We start from the raw sequence: 16,255 nt of genomic DNA, 5'->3' as shown, positions 1-16,255 counted from the left end.
AATGCATAAGACTTGTTACTTACTTGGGTAGTCCATCAGTCAGTGAGTAGAGAGGAAGAGTAGGGGCTTACTCAGAGGTTTCAAGCCTGAGTGACTAAGAGGATGGTGGTGCCCTTGAAAATTGTCCTCCCTCATTCTTATTACGTGACTGGCCCAACTCATTTTCTGATCATACTTCTCCTGGTTGATGCCATTTATGGGCACAAGTTGATCAGTGTGTGAATCTCATTTTAGGACTCACCCAAGATTGATCTGTGATCTTGTTTATGTGAGTGTTCCCTCCAGTGTTATAGACCATGACCATCTAGTTCTGCCTACTGTTGGCAGCTTTTTCTGGTCCATGCATTCCCATAAGGTCTTTCCAAGTAGGAACAGAAGTGACGATCTGTCTCTGCTGCTCTAGAGACCATTTTGGATGCTTACTTTTAAGTTTCCTTATTGAAGAGATGATAGGATTTCTCCTATCTCCTGCCAGGGTCAATGATTTACCTAAAACAATAACAACAATGTGCTATTTTTAAAAATTATTTTTAAGATTTGGTCTCTCTATCTCACTTAAGTTAGAGGTGCAAGGGCTACTCATGGGCCTACTCCCACTCTGTGTACCATATGAGCTTTGGCCTACTCCATTTTGAATTTTAGGCTACCTGGTGTCTCTGCTCTTCTGGGACACACCATATTAATGCCAAATTTCACTCCAATTCTCAGTGGACTTGGCTCTACTGTAACTCAGAACTCTTGAGCTCAAGAGATCTTCCAGCCTCAGCTGTAGGCATTTCAGATGTGTGCCACCACACTCAGCCCTGTGTACTATTTGTATCACAGAATCTAAGAAAGAACAGCTTTATTTGCAGTGAATTAGTGCAAGGAACTTTATTTGATTGCTTCTCTGGTTGAAGGTCAATGCCATAGGGAAAAGAAAGCTTTCAAGTGGTCATATTATCAACAGTTAAATACACTCATTGGGCATCTAGGTGGCTCAGTGAACAGAGCATTGGGCCTGGAGTCAGGCAGACCTGAGTTCAAATCCAGCTTCAGACACTTAACTAATTGTGTGACCCTGGGCAAGTCAATTAACTTTTCTTTGCCTAATTCACTGGAGCAGAAAGTGGCAAACCACTCCAGTATCTTTGCAAAGAAAACCCCATGGACAGATTTGTCTGCTATGGTCCACTAGGTCACAAAGAGTCACACCCTACTGAGGGACTGAACAACTGTTTTTAGGACCCTGGACAGCTCTATGACCCTGACAGCTCTAGGACCCTGGACAGATATCTTAACCTCTCAGTGACTTAGGCAGCTTTCTAAAACAATACATTACAGAGAAGGTGCCAACATCCATTGGTTGGAAGGACTTTCCTCACCCTGGAATTACCTATGCCCATGAAATTACAAGTCTTGCTTCCCTGTTCCCTTCCTCCTATGGTTCTTTCTTTGACTTTGGGGTTCTGTGGCCTTGACTAGCCTAACTTTCCCTGGTCCAATTGGTAAATGAATGCCCATTCACTCAGAGCCAAATGGACATGAAGTGCTCTTGGACTTGCCATTTGTGAATGGATACAAATCCTTTGCCCTGTGCTCTGGCTCCACCCCTGTGTTTTTGCAGCCTTTTGGAATGAGGTCAGATTTGGGATCTGCCTGCTTATCTCTCCCATGACAGTCCAGATCAAGATTAATCTTAAGCCATTTGTTTTGCTGCTTCACTCAGCCAACAGGAGGGGGGAAAACCCCACTGAGATCTATTTTTTATGAATGGATGAATGAATGAGCATGATGTAACAGGCTAAGAGAGCCTGTCTCATGGCTTAGCATGAAAAGACTGCAATTGACAGACAACGGTAGTCTATTTAAATTCTGCTCAAGTGCAAGTTAATTGTAAAATCAAAAAATATCAACCTGAAATATTAAAATCCCAAGTCCTGGTTTAATATTTTTTCTCATATATAGGGTTTGTCAAGTTGCTGAAAAAATTCTCCTTCCATTTGCAATGGGTGGTTCTTTTGTTATGATTTCCTTTTTTTGTTTTCTGTGTCTGGCTCACTGTTAATGCAATTGGTTTTTGCCAGAGTAGTTTGTGAATTCTAGCACGAATTGCCATTGATTTCTTAGCCTTGGCAAACATTCTATTTAGGCTGAAAGACATTAAGTTAATAATTTCAAATGCTTTGCCATGGTACATAGGTATCTAGGAATCTCTGTTACATATGTGCATACAATGATGATAACTTGGCATCTATTATCCTAGTTGATCAAAGAACCACCTTGTGAATTAGACAGAACAAGTGTTATATTTTATAGATGAAGAAACTGAGGCTCAAATAGCTTAAGTTAAAGATCACATGAGATAACTAACATATATAAAGTGTTTCACAAACCTTAAAACCTATATCAATGCTGTATTGTTGTTACTAAATGACTTGCCCAGGGTCACACAGCTATTAAGTGTCAAGGGAGATTGGAACCTAGGTTTTCCTGACCATATCCAGAATCCTATCTAATATGGCACTTATTTATGTCTGTATCAGAGTGTAAGACCATGAAAAACAGAGATCACAGACTTTTTAGAATCATAGTATTCCAGAGATCAGAAGGAATGTCAAAATCAATTTAACCTTCCTGTTATAGAAATCTAATTCAGCTTCAGGAATATAAAATATTTTCCTGTATGATGCTGCATAATAATTATGCATATTTCAGCTGTTATGCAAATATGTGCTATATGAATGTGTATGCAGAAGAAAGTGAGGAAGGCCCTCAGCATATCTGGCCAACTCCCTGTGGCAAACTTAGGGGAAGACATAGGGAAAAGTCCCGTTGGATGAGAGGGCATGGATGGATTGTAATCTACATTGATGGGAATGATATCCTCAAGGATGAGATCATGGATCCATCTGATTATCTGAGTAGGTATGCAGGTTAATGTTTTCTAAACTATTGAGAGGTGGCACAGAGTGATGAAAATAATGTCTGGTGTACTAACTGTGCTACCATGGGCAAGTCACTTAACATCTCTTAAACGGTTTCATCTATAAAATGGAGGGAAACCAACTCACAGGGTTTCTGTGATATTTGAATATAACAGTGTATGTGAAAGGCTTTGCAAATGTTAAAGCACTGTTTACATGTCTGCTATTGTTAAGCCATAATGTGACCTAAATATGAGCTTCCTAGGATTCACATTAATAGTCTTGCCCCTAAGGAAGGTCGATTTTGATGGCCGAAGGCTGCCGCCTTAACTTTGGGTTTACTGACTAGATTTCTTTCTCAAAAACTAAGCCTTAAACCCAACTCACTCAGAAGCTCACAGATTGTACAATAGGTCCCTGCCCTCCTAGCACAGTGTGAATGCAAATAGTAAATAGCAACTGTTTCTCTTTTGGCCAGAAGCCCTGAGGGTCTTCCCCTCCCACTTTGATTTTTTTTTTCAGTTTTTGATTAAAGGGACCATCCTTTGATTAACTTCTTAAAGAAGCCTATTCACTGAAGTTACCTCATTCAAAGTGAGAACCTGAAAAGACCTTGGCTTGAAAGGGCCAGGGTTTCCCAATGCATCCTGGGCCATCTCCAGTCATCCTGGCAAATATCAGGCCACTGGACCCATATGGCTCTGTAGGAGAAAGTGAGGCTGGTGACCTTCCACAGCCCTCCCTCACTCAAATCTAAGTCAATTGCAAGTCATGGCATCACTTCCCTGATGTCATGGTCCTCTTCAAGAACAAAAGACAAACACAACCTTGCCCCTATGATCAATAGCTGAGGCAGCTTAGGGTGGATAGAGCACCGGATCTAGAGCCAGCAAGACCTGAGTTCAAGTGTGAACTCAGATACTTACTAGCTGTGTGACTCTGGGCAGTTGTCTGCCTCAGTTTTCTTCTCTGTAAGATGAGGATAGGAATATCACCTACCTTCTAGGGTTGTTGTAGGGATCAAATGAGATTTATATTCTTTTTTTAAATTTATTTAACATATTTAGTTTTCAGCATTGATTTTCACAAGAGTTTGAATTACAAATTTTCTCCCCATTTCTACCCTCCCCCCCACTCCAAGATGGCGTATATTCTGGTTGCCCTGTTCCCCAGTCAGCGCTCCCCTCTGTTACCCCACTCCCCTCCCATCCCCTTTTCCCTTCCTTTCTTGTAGGGCAAGATAAATTTTTACACCCCATTGCCTGTGTATCTTATTTTCTTGTTGCATGCAAAAACATTTTTGTTTGTTTTTGAACATCTGTTTTTAAAACATTGAGTTCCAAATTCTCTCCCCTCTTCCCTTCCCACCCACCCTCCCTAAGAAGTCAAGCAATTCAACATAGGCCACATGTGTATCATTATGTATAACCCTTCCACAATACTCATGTTGTGAAAGACTAACTATATTTTGCTCCTTCCCAACCCATCCCCCTTTATTGAATTTTCTCCCTTGACCCTGTCCCCTTTCGAAAGTGTTTGTTTTTGACTACCTCTACCCCCATCTGCCCTCCCCTCCATCATCCCCCCATTTTTTTTTTATCTTCTTCCCTCTTCTTTCCTGTGGGGTAAGATTCCCAATTGGGTATGTATGGTATTCCCTCCTTAGGCCAAATCTGATGAGAGCAATGTTCACTCATTCCCCCCTCATCCGCCCTCTCCCCTCCTCCCACAGAACTGCTTCCTCTTGCCACCTTTATGGGAGATAATCCATCCCATTCTATCTCTCCTTATCTCCCTCTCTCAGTATGTTCCTCTCTCATCCCTTAATTTGATTTTATTTCTTTTAGATATCTTCTCTTCATCTTCAACTCACCCTGTGTCTGCTCTCTCCCTCTCTCCCTCTCTCTCTCTCTCTCTCTCTCTCTCTCTCTCTATATATATATATATATATATATATATATATATATATACACATACACATAGATATATACATACATACACATTCACCCATATATATACATAAACATATGTATGCATATTCCCTTCAGCTACCCTAATACTGAGGTCTCATGAATCATACACATCATCTTTCCATGTAGGAATGTCAACAAAGCAGTTCACCTTTAGTAAGTCCCTTGCAATTTCTTTTTCTTGATTACCTTTTCATGCTTCTCTTGATTCTTGTGTTTGAAAGTCAAATTTTCTATTCAGTTCTGGTCTTTTCACTGAGAAAGCTTGAAAGTCCTCTATTTTATTGAAAGTCCATATTTTGCCTTGGAACATGATACTCAGTTTTGCTGGGTAGGTGATTCTAGGTTTTAATCCTAGCTCCATTGACCTCTGGAATATCGTATTCCAAGCCCTTCGATCTCTTAATGTAGAGGCTGCCAGATCTTGGGTTATTCTGATTGGGTTTCCACAATACTCAAATTGTTTCTTTCTGGCTGCTTGCAGTATTTTCTCCTTGATCTGGGAGCTACGGAATTTGGCGACAATATTCCTGGGAGATTTCTTTTTGGGATCTATTTGAGGAGGCGATCAATGGATTCTTTCAATTTCTATTTTGCCCTGTGGCTCTAGAATATCAGGGCAGTTCTCCTTGATAATTTCTTCAAAGATGATATCTAGGCTCTTTTTTTGCTCATGGCTTTCAGGTAGTCCAATAATTTTTAAATTCTCTCTCCTGGATCTATTTTCCAGGTCAGTGGTTTTTCCAATGAGATATTTCACATTATCTTCCATTTTTTCATTCCTCTGGTTCTGTTTTATAATATCTTGATTTCTCAGAAAATCACTAGCTTCCACTTGCTCTAATCTAATTTTTAAAGTAGTATTTTCTTCAGTGGTCTTTTGGACCTCCTTTTCCATTTGGCTAATTCTGCCTTTCAAGGCATTCTTCTCCTCATTGGCTTTTTGGAGCTCTTTTGCCATTTGAGTTAGTCTGTTTTTTAAGGTGTTGTTTTCTTCAGTGTATTTTTCGGTATTTTTTTGGGTCTCCTTTAGCAAGTCATTGACTTGTTTTTCATGGTTTTCTCGCATCCTTCTCATTTCTCTTCCCAATTTTTCCTCTACTTCTCTAACTTGCTTTTCCAAATCCTTTTTGAGCTCTTCCATGGCCTGGGACCAGTTCATGTTTTTCTTGGAGGCTATTGGTGTAGGCTCTTGCACTTTATTGACTTCTTTAGGCTGTATGTTTTGGTCTTCTTTGTCAGCAAAGAAAGAATGCAAAGTCTGAGACTGAATCTCGGTGAGTTTTCGCTGCCTGGCCATATTCCCAGCCAACTAACTTGACCTTTGAGTTTTTCAGCAGGGTATGACTGCTTGTAGACTAGAGAGTTCTATGTTCCACGTTTGGGGGGGAGGTGCCAGCTCTGCCACACCAGCACTGCTCCTTACCCAACCCCCAACCCGGACTGGACTTAGATCTTCAGCAGGCCGTGCACTCCTGCCACTTAATTCCTTCCACCAGGTGGGCCTGGAGCCGGAAGTAACAACAGCTGTAGCTGCCCCACCTCCGCTGCCCCCGGGGCCGAACCGCGAACTCTTTCTACTCCCGCAGCTTTTCCCACTAACCTTCTCTGCAGTCTTTGGTGTTTGTGTGTTAAGGAGTCTGGTAACTGCCGCAGCTCACCGATTCAGGGTGCTAGGGCCCCCTCCGCCCGGCTTCTGGTCTGGATGGTCCACGCCGCCCACGCGACTCTGTTCCACTCCATTCCTAGCTCCCAGCTCCGTGTGGGATAGACCTCACCCAGAGACTATCCAGGCTGTCCTGGGCTGGAGCCCTGCTTCCCTCTGCTGTTTTGTGGGTTCTGCTGTTCTAGAATTGGTTCAGAGCCATTTTTTATAGGTTTTTGGAGGGACTCGGTATGGAGCTCATACTAGTTCCTGCTTACCAGCCGCCATCTTGGCTCTGCCCCCCCCCCCAGATTTATATTCTTAAATCTTTGAAAACCTTAAACCATTATGTAAATGGTAGCTGTTGTTAAAATCCAAATGTAAATTTTCACCAAATTTCTACTTGTTATATTGTCTTTATTTGTTGTCTCTGTTTTAGAGACTAGTTAGGTAAGATAGTGAGGCCATATTATAGATCAGATGCTATGTGATAAGAAATCCTGCCCTGACCCCTTTTGGCAAGGACTGAGGATGTCAGAGCAGTCCAAGCAAATTGAAAACTCTGTTTATGTACATGCCAGATGAATGGTTGTATAAGATGCACTAATAGGAAAAGTTTATGTATGTGCAAAGCAGTGTTCCAACTATAATCTAGCCTAAAATGTAAGTTGCACCACTAAAATGATTTATTTTTGAAAGAATCAATCATCCAGCATTTATTAAGCACTTACAATTTTACAGACACTGAGGTGGGGCTACAAAAAACCCCACGGCAACAAATCAACCCTTAATCCTCAGCAGCTCACAAAAATATACATGGTAAAAGAGCATGCACTAAAAAACACAATTCTAATTATAGCCCACACTCAGGTTTTGTCTTAGCCAGATTTTGGTCCAATACAGTTACACGCTTCCACATGTATGCAATCACAATTTGAGATAAAATTGTGAAACCACTTCCATCTTCAACCTACGAGAGCTTATCCAGAATAAAGAACAGAGCATGTACTCAGGCAAATTTATCTTCTAAAATGAATGAGTCCACTTCTGAGGAATTATCTTTCAGAAAGCATCAGTCTCTCCTCTATCAGTGGGAGCAGCTACTTTTTCAAATATAACGAAGCAAGGATAATGTTGTCTATGGAAATGTATGGTCGGTGGGACTGCAGTCCAAAAGCTCCCAGAGAAAACACTAGGCCATTTAAAAAAATAGATGATGTCTGGCTTCTGCATGTGTCAGAGCATAACTGGTCTGTGATCAGCTCTAAAGTGATGCTTTTGTTTTCTCTTCTCTTACAGGTTGTCTTAGTCTTTGCTCTTAGCATTGGGGCCCTTGTCATATACTTCATAGATTCGTCAAAGTGAGTATTCTCATACATTTTCTTCTCCCTCTTTTCTAAAACTATGACTAACCTTTAAAGTACTCAGTATGTAGTTTTTTTTCCCTCTTGACATGTGACTTAACTAGTTTCCTGATTGTGGGAAGAACCTTTGGAAGTGGACAGGGATCTTGTGTGTTGACATGGATGGTAAAGCTTTGGGGGAGACCATTAGAGCCTCGTGTGTTGACTTGGCTGGGGTAGGAGGAGGAGAGGGACTTAGACACCTGAGGAGTTCCACTCCTCCCCAACCTTGAGTACTGGCTTTAGCTTAGGGTTTGCTGGGCTGCTTCTTGAAGCAGAATTTGAACTTAAAAAAAAAAGCAAGAGGAAAAGGTGAATCTATAGCCCAAAGGAGGCTCACCAAGAGGGTTTCTGCTGTAAGTAATTTGGACTTGCTGTGACTGTTGCTTTTATAGGCTAATTTCCTTATTTAGGATTTCCTTGTATTGCTGATGTTTGAGGAAACAACTGGAAAGAATAAAACGGTTTTGTTTGCCTTTCACCCTGAGTTTAAAACCAAAATGTCTCCCAGTGAGTTTCTTGGTGCCTAAAGGAAAGGTGCACTATAGATTCACACAGGAGCTCTTGGGAATGGGTAGAGGCCAAAAACCACCTACCCCCAAAGACTCTGAAGATTGAAGTTATGCCAATTCTTTTTAAGAAACTGTATGGGAGGGCTGTTAGACCTCCCTGACCCTTAGCTTGTGTCAAGCAGTGCGTGCTGAGCTGCTGAAGGCAGATGAATATGGAATACAGTCTCGCTAATTGTGGGCTTACCACAATACAGTTCTGGTTCAAATGAAAGCTACCCTTGGCAGCCACAATTCTTCTAACTATTCTGGTTGAAACTTTCAAAGTGACAGTTAACCCACTGGGCAAGAACTGGCCTGGAATCTCATTATCCTTGGATGGTGCTCAACTTACTTGCAATTCAAAAATTCAAGAACTGTGCTTGGGGACCTTCTCCTTCATTTGCCCACTGTGATGGTATTTCCTGAGCCCCATTCTCTCTATCCAAAATTTTCATTGCTGAATAATCTGCAATTCTTGGGGAGCCCATTTTGTGTGGGAATTGGCTCAGACTTCAGCATTCCTAAGCCCCACATTCAGCACTATTTCCGAACGGTGCCCTGCTCAATGCTGATAAATCGACCCCTTTGACATGTTTTCGACCAACAGTCAACAGGCTCTGTGCTAAGGGCTGGGGATATAAAGAAAGGCAAAAATGAGCAACCAGGCCTTCAAGGAGTTCACATGCTTATGGAGGAGACAACCTTCAAATAATCATGAACATAGAGGAATATACAAGATAAATGGGAAGTAATATCAGAGGGAATTTAGATGCTACCTCAGGATCTTTGCATTTATATGCAGAGCTCAAGAAAACATTGCAGGGACCAAAAAGGACATAGAAGATTCCCATTTTGTTCTCAGAATATTGTTCTAGGGAGAAACCACATCCAGAGTTCTCTGACTACTAAAGGTTATTCAGCCTCCCTCCCACCCAGGAGGCTGGACCATATACCTCTAACTTGATTTAGTCAGGCAGAATTCCATCAAACATCAGATGCTGATTAAGAAGAAACAGAGCAGCTTAAGACCTGGAGGAATGCAGATTTCTATTTTGGGAAAGGTAAGTGTTTTAAAATATTTACCATATTTGTTTCCTTATCCTTTGTTCTTATTGAAATGACATTTTGCTAAATACCTTTTCCTTTTTCTCCACCTTATCTCTAGAGATAGGAGTGTAAGTCCTCAATATCTCCCCTCATCTCTGCCACCACACCCCTGGTCTGTGCTCAGGAAGTCAGTCTCTGGATATAGTACTCATCTTTAAGGACATGTGGGTCTCTTTCTGCAGGTGAGTGTTGGAATTGGATGGCTATTGGAATTAGATGGATGGATAGATGAATGGCCAACTTGCTCCTCCCTGGACCATTTTCTTTTCTCTCTTGTTTTGTTATTACAAATAAAATAATGATCCTTCTTGACAAACAGTTGAAATGTTGTTCTTTTTCTAGCGTCTCATAGCATGAACCCCATTTCCTGGAGGGCCAGACTTTGCCTTTGATTCATGGGATGTGGAAGAGGAGAAGGGATATTTGGAGATAAATATTCTCTCTCCTAAATACCCTGCCCCATCCTACACCACACAGTGAATCTAGCCCCTGGAAGGAATTGGAGATTAAAGAGGGTTGGGGTCTTCTCTGATTCTATTTTCTCTCATAAAACTGGTAAGATTCTATCTTGAGGACCTTTAGAGAATTATCAGCAGTATCTGCACTGCCACATTAGCCCTAGATTTCACGCAGTTTTACTGTTAGCTCTTCTGAACGCTGATCCCGAGTGGTATAATTGCACAAGTTCTGTCGATTTTAAATGAAAACTCTTAGACAGCTGGGGTATAACCGAAAGAGCACTGGCTTTAGGCTCAGAAGGCCTGAGTTGGTGCTACTTGCTATTTCTGTGACTCTGGGCAAGTTGTTTTATCTCTCAACTCTGGTTTCCTCATCCATAAATTGGGGATCATATCTGTGATACTCATCTCACAGGGTTGTTGTGGGGATCGAATGAGAGAGCTTTGTAAACCTTAAAGAACTATATAACTATATGCATGTAAAACACTTTGTAAAGTACAACACACATGTAGATCATCATGCAGCAGCAAGAGCAGCATAGCATCCCATCTGTCTGAAGACAGTCCTTCAGCCTAGTCCTAGTCCTTCTTTTCCCTGGTCATACTGAATCTTCCTTACTTTGAGGGGGAAGTGGCATTGAATCTAGGGTTTCATTTTTATAGGGAACAATATGGTTCCATGGCATCAAACTCCCTTCAACAGTGTAGACTTCCAACTAGTCTGTAACTCATAGTCTTGGAGGGGCTTACTGAGAGGCAGTAAGGCCTGGTGGATAGACAGCTAGCCTTGGAGCCAGAAAACCTGGGTTTCTTGTGACTGACATTTATGAGTTGTGTGAAGGTTGGCAAGTCACCCAACTCATTAGGTCTGTTATTAATAATACCATGTGATCATGGAGCCCTTTCTTGTATCTTTGGCTTTTAATTGCTTTTTTGGGGTAGGTAGTAACACCAGAGTCAGCACAGTTATCTCTTTCTGCCTCCCTGAAAAAGTTTAGTGACAGCTCATGCTCTCAATGAATGGCTATCCTCTTGGAGGTTCATAGCTTTCAAATGTCTATTTAAAATGGCATTATTCGTACAAAAAGGCCAAATGTGTGGAGTAGCTTATGAGTGAGCCCAAACTTAAAACAATTAAGAATGGTAAAAAAGTTTGATCAAGAAAAAAGAAAACTTTTCATTCAAGAAGTGAAGTTAACCCCCTTTTTATTTTTTTACATTTTAAGTCTATGGAAGTGAGATGAAAGGACAGAGCCAAAGTGAAGAACTTTGGAATATTCAGTTGTCTTATCCCAACCCACATTAGAATTTATTCTCATGGTTTAACTCATGGTTAGTGTGCCCTGCCTAGACACTGGGAGCCAATCTTTATGATATTTAAACATCTCAGATAATTCCAGCAGTAGTAGCAGGTCCTTGATTCCTCTGGCAAAGGCACAAAGACTGCAGATTAGGCCACCTTGTGGATTATTTGATAGATAATAAGAATAATCATTTCTAACTTCTTAATAGCATTTTAAGATTTGTAAATCACTTTACATCTATTGCCTCATTTGATCTTTCTTAGGGTTATGGATATTTAAGTGTCTACTGAGATACTGTGATGGAAGCTATACTAACCAAAAAATAGATCGTTCAGAATTATTGGACTTTCTTGGTATTCATTAGGTAGTTCAGGGAGATTTTAAGTGGGCTATATTTTTGTTTGTTTCTTTGGTATTGACTTTCAAAACTCTCACAAGATCTCAAAGAGCCAATGGATTGATGATTTCCATTCACTTTCACCCCTGCAGTCCTGCCCAATCAAAGTTCCATTTCCTTGTTAGCTTATGATAGGACCCAAGAGAAACATGGTGTCAAGGACCCTCTAAACTGGTACAACGTTCACAGAGATCTTTAAGGATAGTCTAATAGTTTAGATTCTAAGAGTGAACAAGTAGCCAAGACAGGGTTAGCTAGGGTTCTAGGGGCCAACATAGCCAAATAATAATCTATGATCTGTTAAAATGCACTTCAATGCAGAAATACGCTTTTTAATTATGTAGAGGAAGATATTCTCCTGTGTGTGTACAGGAAGGCATTAAAGGTCTTTGTTGTTAGTTGGGCTTTTTAAAACACAAGTTCAAAACTAAATATGTTAAATAAATAAATTTAAATAAAAAAAAAACAAGTTCTATCAAAATATATAGTCTTAACTCTGTCCCTTTTACTTTTCATTCTCTTAAGGCTTTGAGTTAAGTTCAGGGGCCAGTCACTTCTGCCTTTGTCTTTATTTCCTATTGTTTTGGTACCACTGATGATGCTTTCTTTTGGCATGCTGTAACATTCTGTAACAGCAATTTTTTATATCATATAACCAAGTCCATGGAACCCATCCAGGTGATAAAGTCACTATCACTCTTCCATCCCTGATTTTCCCCCTAGACACAGGACCAATAATTCCTTTCTAATAGATAAGAGAGAGAAACACAACTGTGCCAGAAAGAGGGTAGAATTCATGAATTGTATAATAGGAAGCCAATACTGCTTGCAGAATTTCAATAGGAAGCCAGGAGCTGTAAGAAAGGGGGACAGCTTGCAATCCTTGGGATTTGCATCGCTTCAGCAGCATTGTGGGCAATGATGATTCACACGTGAAGATATTTATTCCTTTGATTAATGTTTAAATTCAGGTCCCTCTCATGCTGCAGCTACGTGGATTATGAATATTTAATAATGCATATACTTAAAGTGAAGGTCAGGGCCTGATCACTGGTGACTTCAATGAAGCTTAACATCGCAATGAGGCAAGCAACCTGCTGTTAGCAGAATAGAATTGAAAGGTCATAAGTTGTTAAAATTGTCTCTAATGGCCTTCTTTTATTCATTCCTAAAAAGCTGCTCCAGAGCAGAGGCATGAGTGCTAATTTGACCAATCTTTCCTCTCGGTTTCTGGTCCTTAACAGGGTTGTTTCAGGGTTATGACTACTGGCAACAAGAGGAGCAGGATGAGTTTTAGAAAATGGGAGTGATTGCTATGTAAATATTTCTGTACAATTTAAAAAGAGCTTTTCCCAACTCCCTCTTTTCCCTCTCACTGCCACCCCTCCCCCCAACACCACCCCATTCCTACCCAGGCCTGTTTTTTCTACTTCCTTTAGGCTAATGGCTATTGTTTACCATTTAGACATTGTCAAAATGACATTTACCATTTTGCAGGTTGTTAAAAATGCATGTGGTCTGATAGTCCACAAAACCTCTCTGGAAGGCTGTAGTGAAGACTGATAGGAATGTGCCTGGGAAAACAGGCATTTCTTAAGGAATGGAAACCAGCCAGAGCAGAGGTTCTTAACTGGGGGGGTATATAAACTTTTCGTTAAAATGCATTTTAATTCGTTTTATAACTCTATTCTAATATAAATTGGTTTCCTTTGTGATCCTATGTATTTTTATTATATTATATAGACATATATAAGCATGCTATATTATATAAAATCATTATTGTTCTTCTTGAGTCATTTTTCAATTGTCTGACTCTCTGTGACCCCATTTGGAATTTTCTTGGCAAAAATACTGGAGTGGTTTGCCATTTCCTTCTTCGGTTCATTTAACAGATAAAGGAACTGAGGCAAACAAGGTCAAGTCGCTTGCCCAGGATCACACAGGTAATGTCTGAGGCCAGATTTGAACTCATGAGGAATAGTCTTCTTGACTCCAGGCCCAGTGCTCCATCCACTGCACAGCATTAATCTGACAAGTGCAAAGGCATCATCAGAACTTCCAAGACATCCATGACACAAAAAGTTAACAATCCCTGATCTATATTATAGATTTAGAGCTAGAAGCCACCTTATATAGTATCTAAACCAAGACTCTCATCTTACAGTTGAGGGAAGTGAGGCCAGAAAGGTTTAGAGACTTTTCCATTATCACAGAAATAATAAGCAGCAGAGCTGGGATTTGAGCCCAGCTCTTCTGATTCCAGAACCAGTGTTGTTTTCACTTTATCATGCTGCCTCCAGGTCTTCAGAAGCATGGGTAAGTCTAGTAACAATTTTACCTCCACGACCATCTTCAGAAAGTCTTCTAACACAGTATTGGTCATATAGATCTCTAAGAAAGAAGAAAACATCAGAGCAATGGAATAATTTTACAGATAAGCAAATTGAGACCCACATTGTTGGAGGGAAATACTCAAGGTCACGCAAGTAGTTAGTATCAAGTCTTGGACTTGAAGCCAAGCCCCCTAATTCCTAGTCTAGTGCCCTTTTCACTGATTTATTATTTCTTAGACATCGATTGTTCCATCGTCAAGAAAGCTACTTCTGTTAAGACAGCTAACTGGCAACTTATTTGTGGCAAAATGAAACTTCATTTCATTTCTTTTTTTTCATTTCTCCTGTAAGTGGATGGCCAGAATCTGGACTCTTTTTCCTTCTCCCTCCTTCTTCTCCCCCCTTTTTGTTCTTCTTCTCTTCCTTTTCCTCTTTCTCCGTCATTCCAACTTTGCTTCTTGGTGTTCAGATTGAGTTATGGCTTAACTGTATCCAAATGATCCTGGCTTTTCCCTTTCATCAATATCAATATGACAGTATTGCGCAGCTACAGAAGGAGTGGTTAGTGCAAGACAAAGCCTACCAGTTAGCCCAATATGCCATATGGTGCATTGAACACTTAATAAATACCTCCTCCAATAGTGTGTGAATTACTTGGGATAAGGAAAAAAATAAATTTGTTGATTCACACAGTGAAACTTATAAATTTTTGCATCTTCAAGTACCTTTTAGTAGGCACTATTTCATCCTTTCAATTCAATTGCTTGTTTCACATAGTTGTCAAAGAGTTCACAAGATTTTGACATACACTTTTCAATTCTTCATGATGAAGTGACACTTTGATCCCACTTCTGAGCTCAATTGCTGAAGTCAAGCCTTGACTGTATGTAGCCCATAGGTTCTCAGTAAGATTTAAAGAAGTAAAGCATGTTTATTTCCATCTCTTGGGTAATTTTTTTTTTAACTTTTCATGATACGTGGCACAGTGCTGTGACAAATGATCTCCATTTCACTTAGTCAGTCAACAAGCATTTATTAAGAGTATATGATGTACCAGGCACTGTGCCAAGTGCTGGGGATACAAAAAAAGTCAAGACAGTCCCTATTCCCAAGGAGCTCACAGTCTAATAAGAGAGACAACATCTGAAAATCTCTGTACAAATAAGGTATGAACAGGATAAATTGGAAATAATCCACAGAGGGATTCCTGTGATTTTGGAATAATTCTTGTCAGCATATCAATATATTTATCAGAGCTTCCAGGCCCCTTAAAAGTACCAAAAATCCCCCAATCATTTTGGGAGTGTATGTCTTACAGTTTGATGAAGATGTCCTCGTCTCAGAAGCTTTCCTAGACGTCTTTAACAATGATTTTGGCATGACCTTGAATGTTAGTTTCATTAGGAAAAATTACCTTTTTCTAATCATCAGTACTTTAGGATTTGCCTTATCTTGTTCATGACAAGTATATTTTCATCACAACTCCTTTTCACTATTCTAACTGCCAAGTCTCTCTGAAGGCCCTTACTCGTTCTCTGACAATGAAGTAGGATGTTTCACAACAAGTTTGACTGTCCTTGGTGGTGGGGTTGTTTCCAAACACACTTGTATTTCACACTGTATTTCAGTGCATCTGACCCTGTTTTATTATGGATTTAAATGATACTTGAAATGCTTTACTTTCTCCCATGAACCACCACCACAATATCTCTACCAATCTGGGAAATGTGTTCTTTAAGGGCTCCAATTATGTATATCTCCCTCGAGTTAGATCCATTTTTAAAAACCACAAAATGAAAAACAGAGAAAAGGGGAGCAATGAAACATGAGTGTATGACCTAATCGTCATCATGAAGCTGAGATCTAACTAAAAGGAAGGAACCCCCTTAATTTAATTTTATGTAGTCAAAGGCATGTGATCTAGAACAACTTAGCAAGTGTAGAAGCTCACATGTATACCCATTGCTGTCCCAGAATAAAATCACATCAAAATTATTTTTTTGTCCCAGGTAATTTACACACCATTGTATTGCAGGACCCTGGGATTTGCTTGTACTTAGTAAATTAGAGAATATGACTGTTTCCATTTCTCTCTTTGTCTTTTTAGTGCTTATCTTTGTTCCTAGGACATAGTAAGCACTTAATAAATGCTGGTTAAATTGAACTGAATTGAAAAAACCA

The 16,255-nt window shown here is 40.2% G+C and overlaps 1 protein-coding gene across 6 annotated transcripts in view; it reads left to right on the top strand.

Moving 5' to 3' along the window:
* KCNMA1 (potassium calcium-activated channel subfamily M alpha 1) overlaps window positions 1-16,255 on the top strand; it is a 901,346-nt gene that overhangs the window by 455,710 nt on the left and 429,381 nt on the right. For all 6 annotated transcript variants that reach the window (XM_036736100.1, XM_036736099.1, XM_036736098.1 and 3 more), the window contains exon 3: window positions 7,821-7,882. In XM_036736100.1, the coding sequence (XP_036591995.1) occupies window positions 7,821-7,882 (62 nt within the window). The remainder of the gene's footprint in view (window positions 1-7,820; window positions 7,883-16,255) is intronic.

The sequence above is a fragment of the Trichosurus vulpecula genome, chromosome 8 (genome assembly GCF_011100635.1).
Source record: "Trichosurus vulpecula isolate mTriVul1 chromosome 8, mTriVul1.pri, whole genome shotgun sequence".
NCBI lineage: Eukaryota > Metazoa > Chordata > Mammalia > Diprotodontia > Phalangeridae > Trichosurus > Trichosurus vulpecula.
Note: the sequence above shows the minus strand (reverse complement) of the source record. Positions and strands in the feature narration are given on the sequence as shown.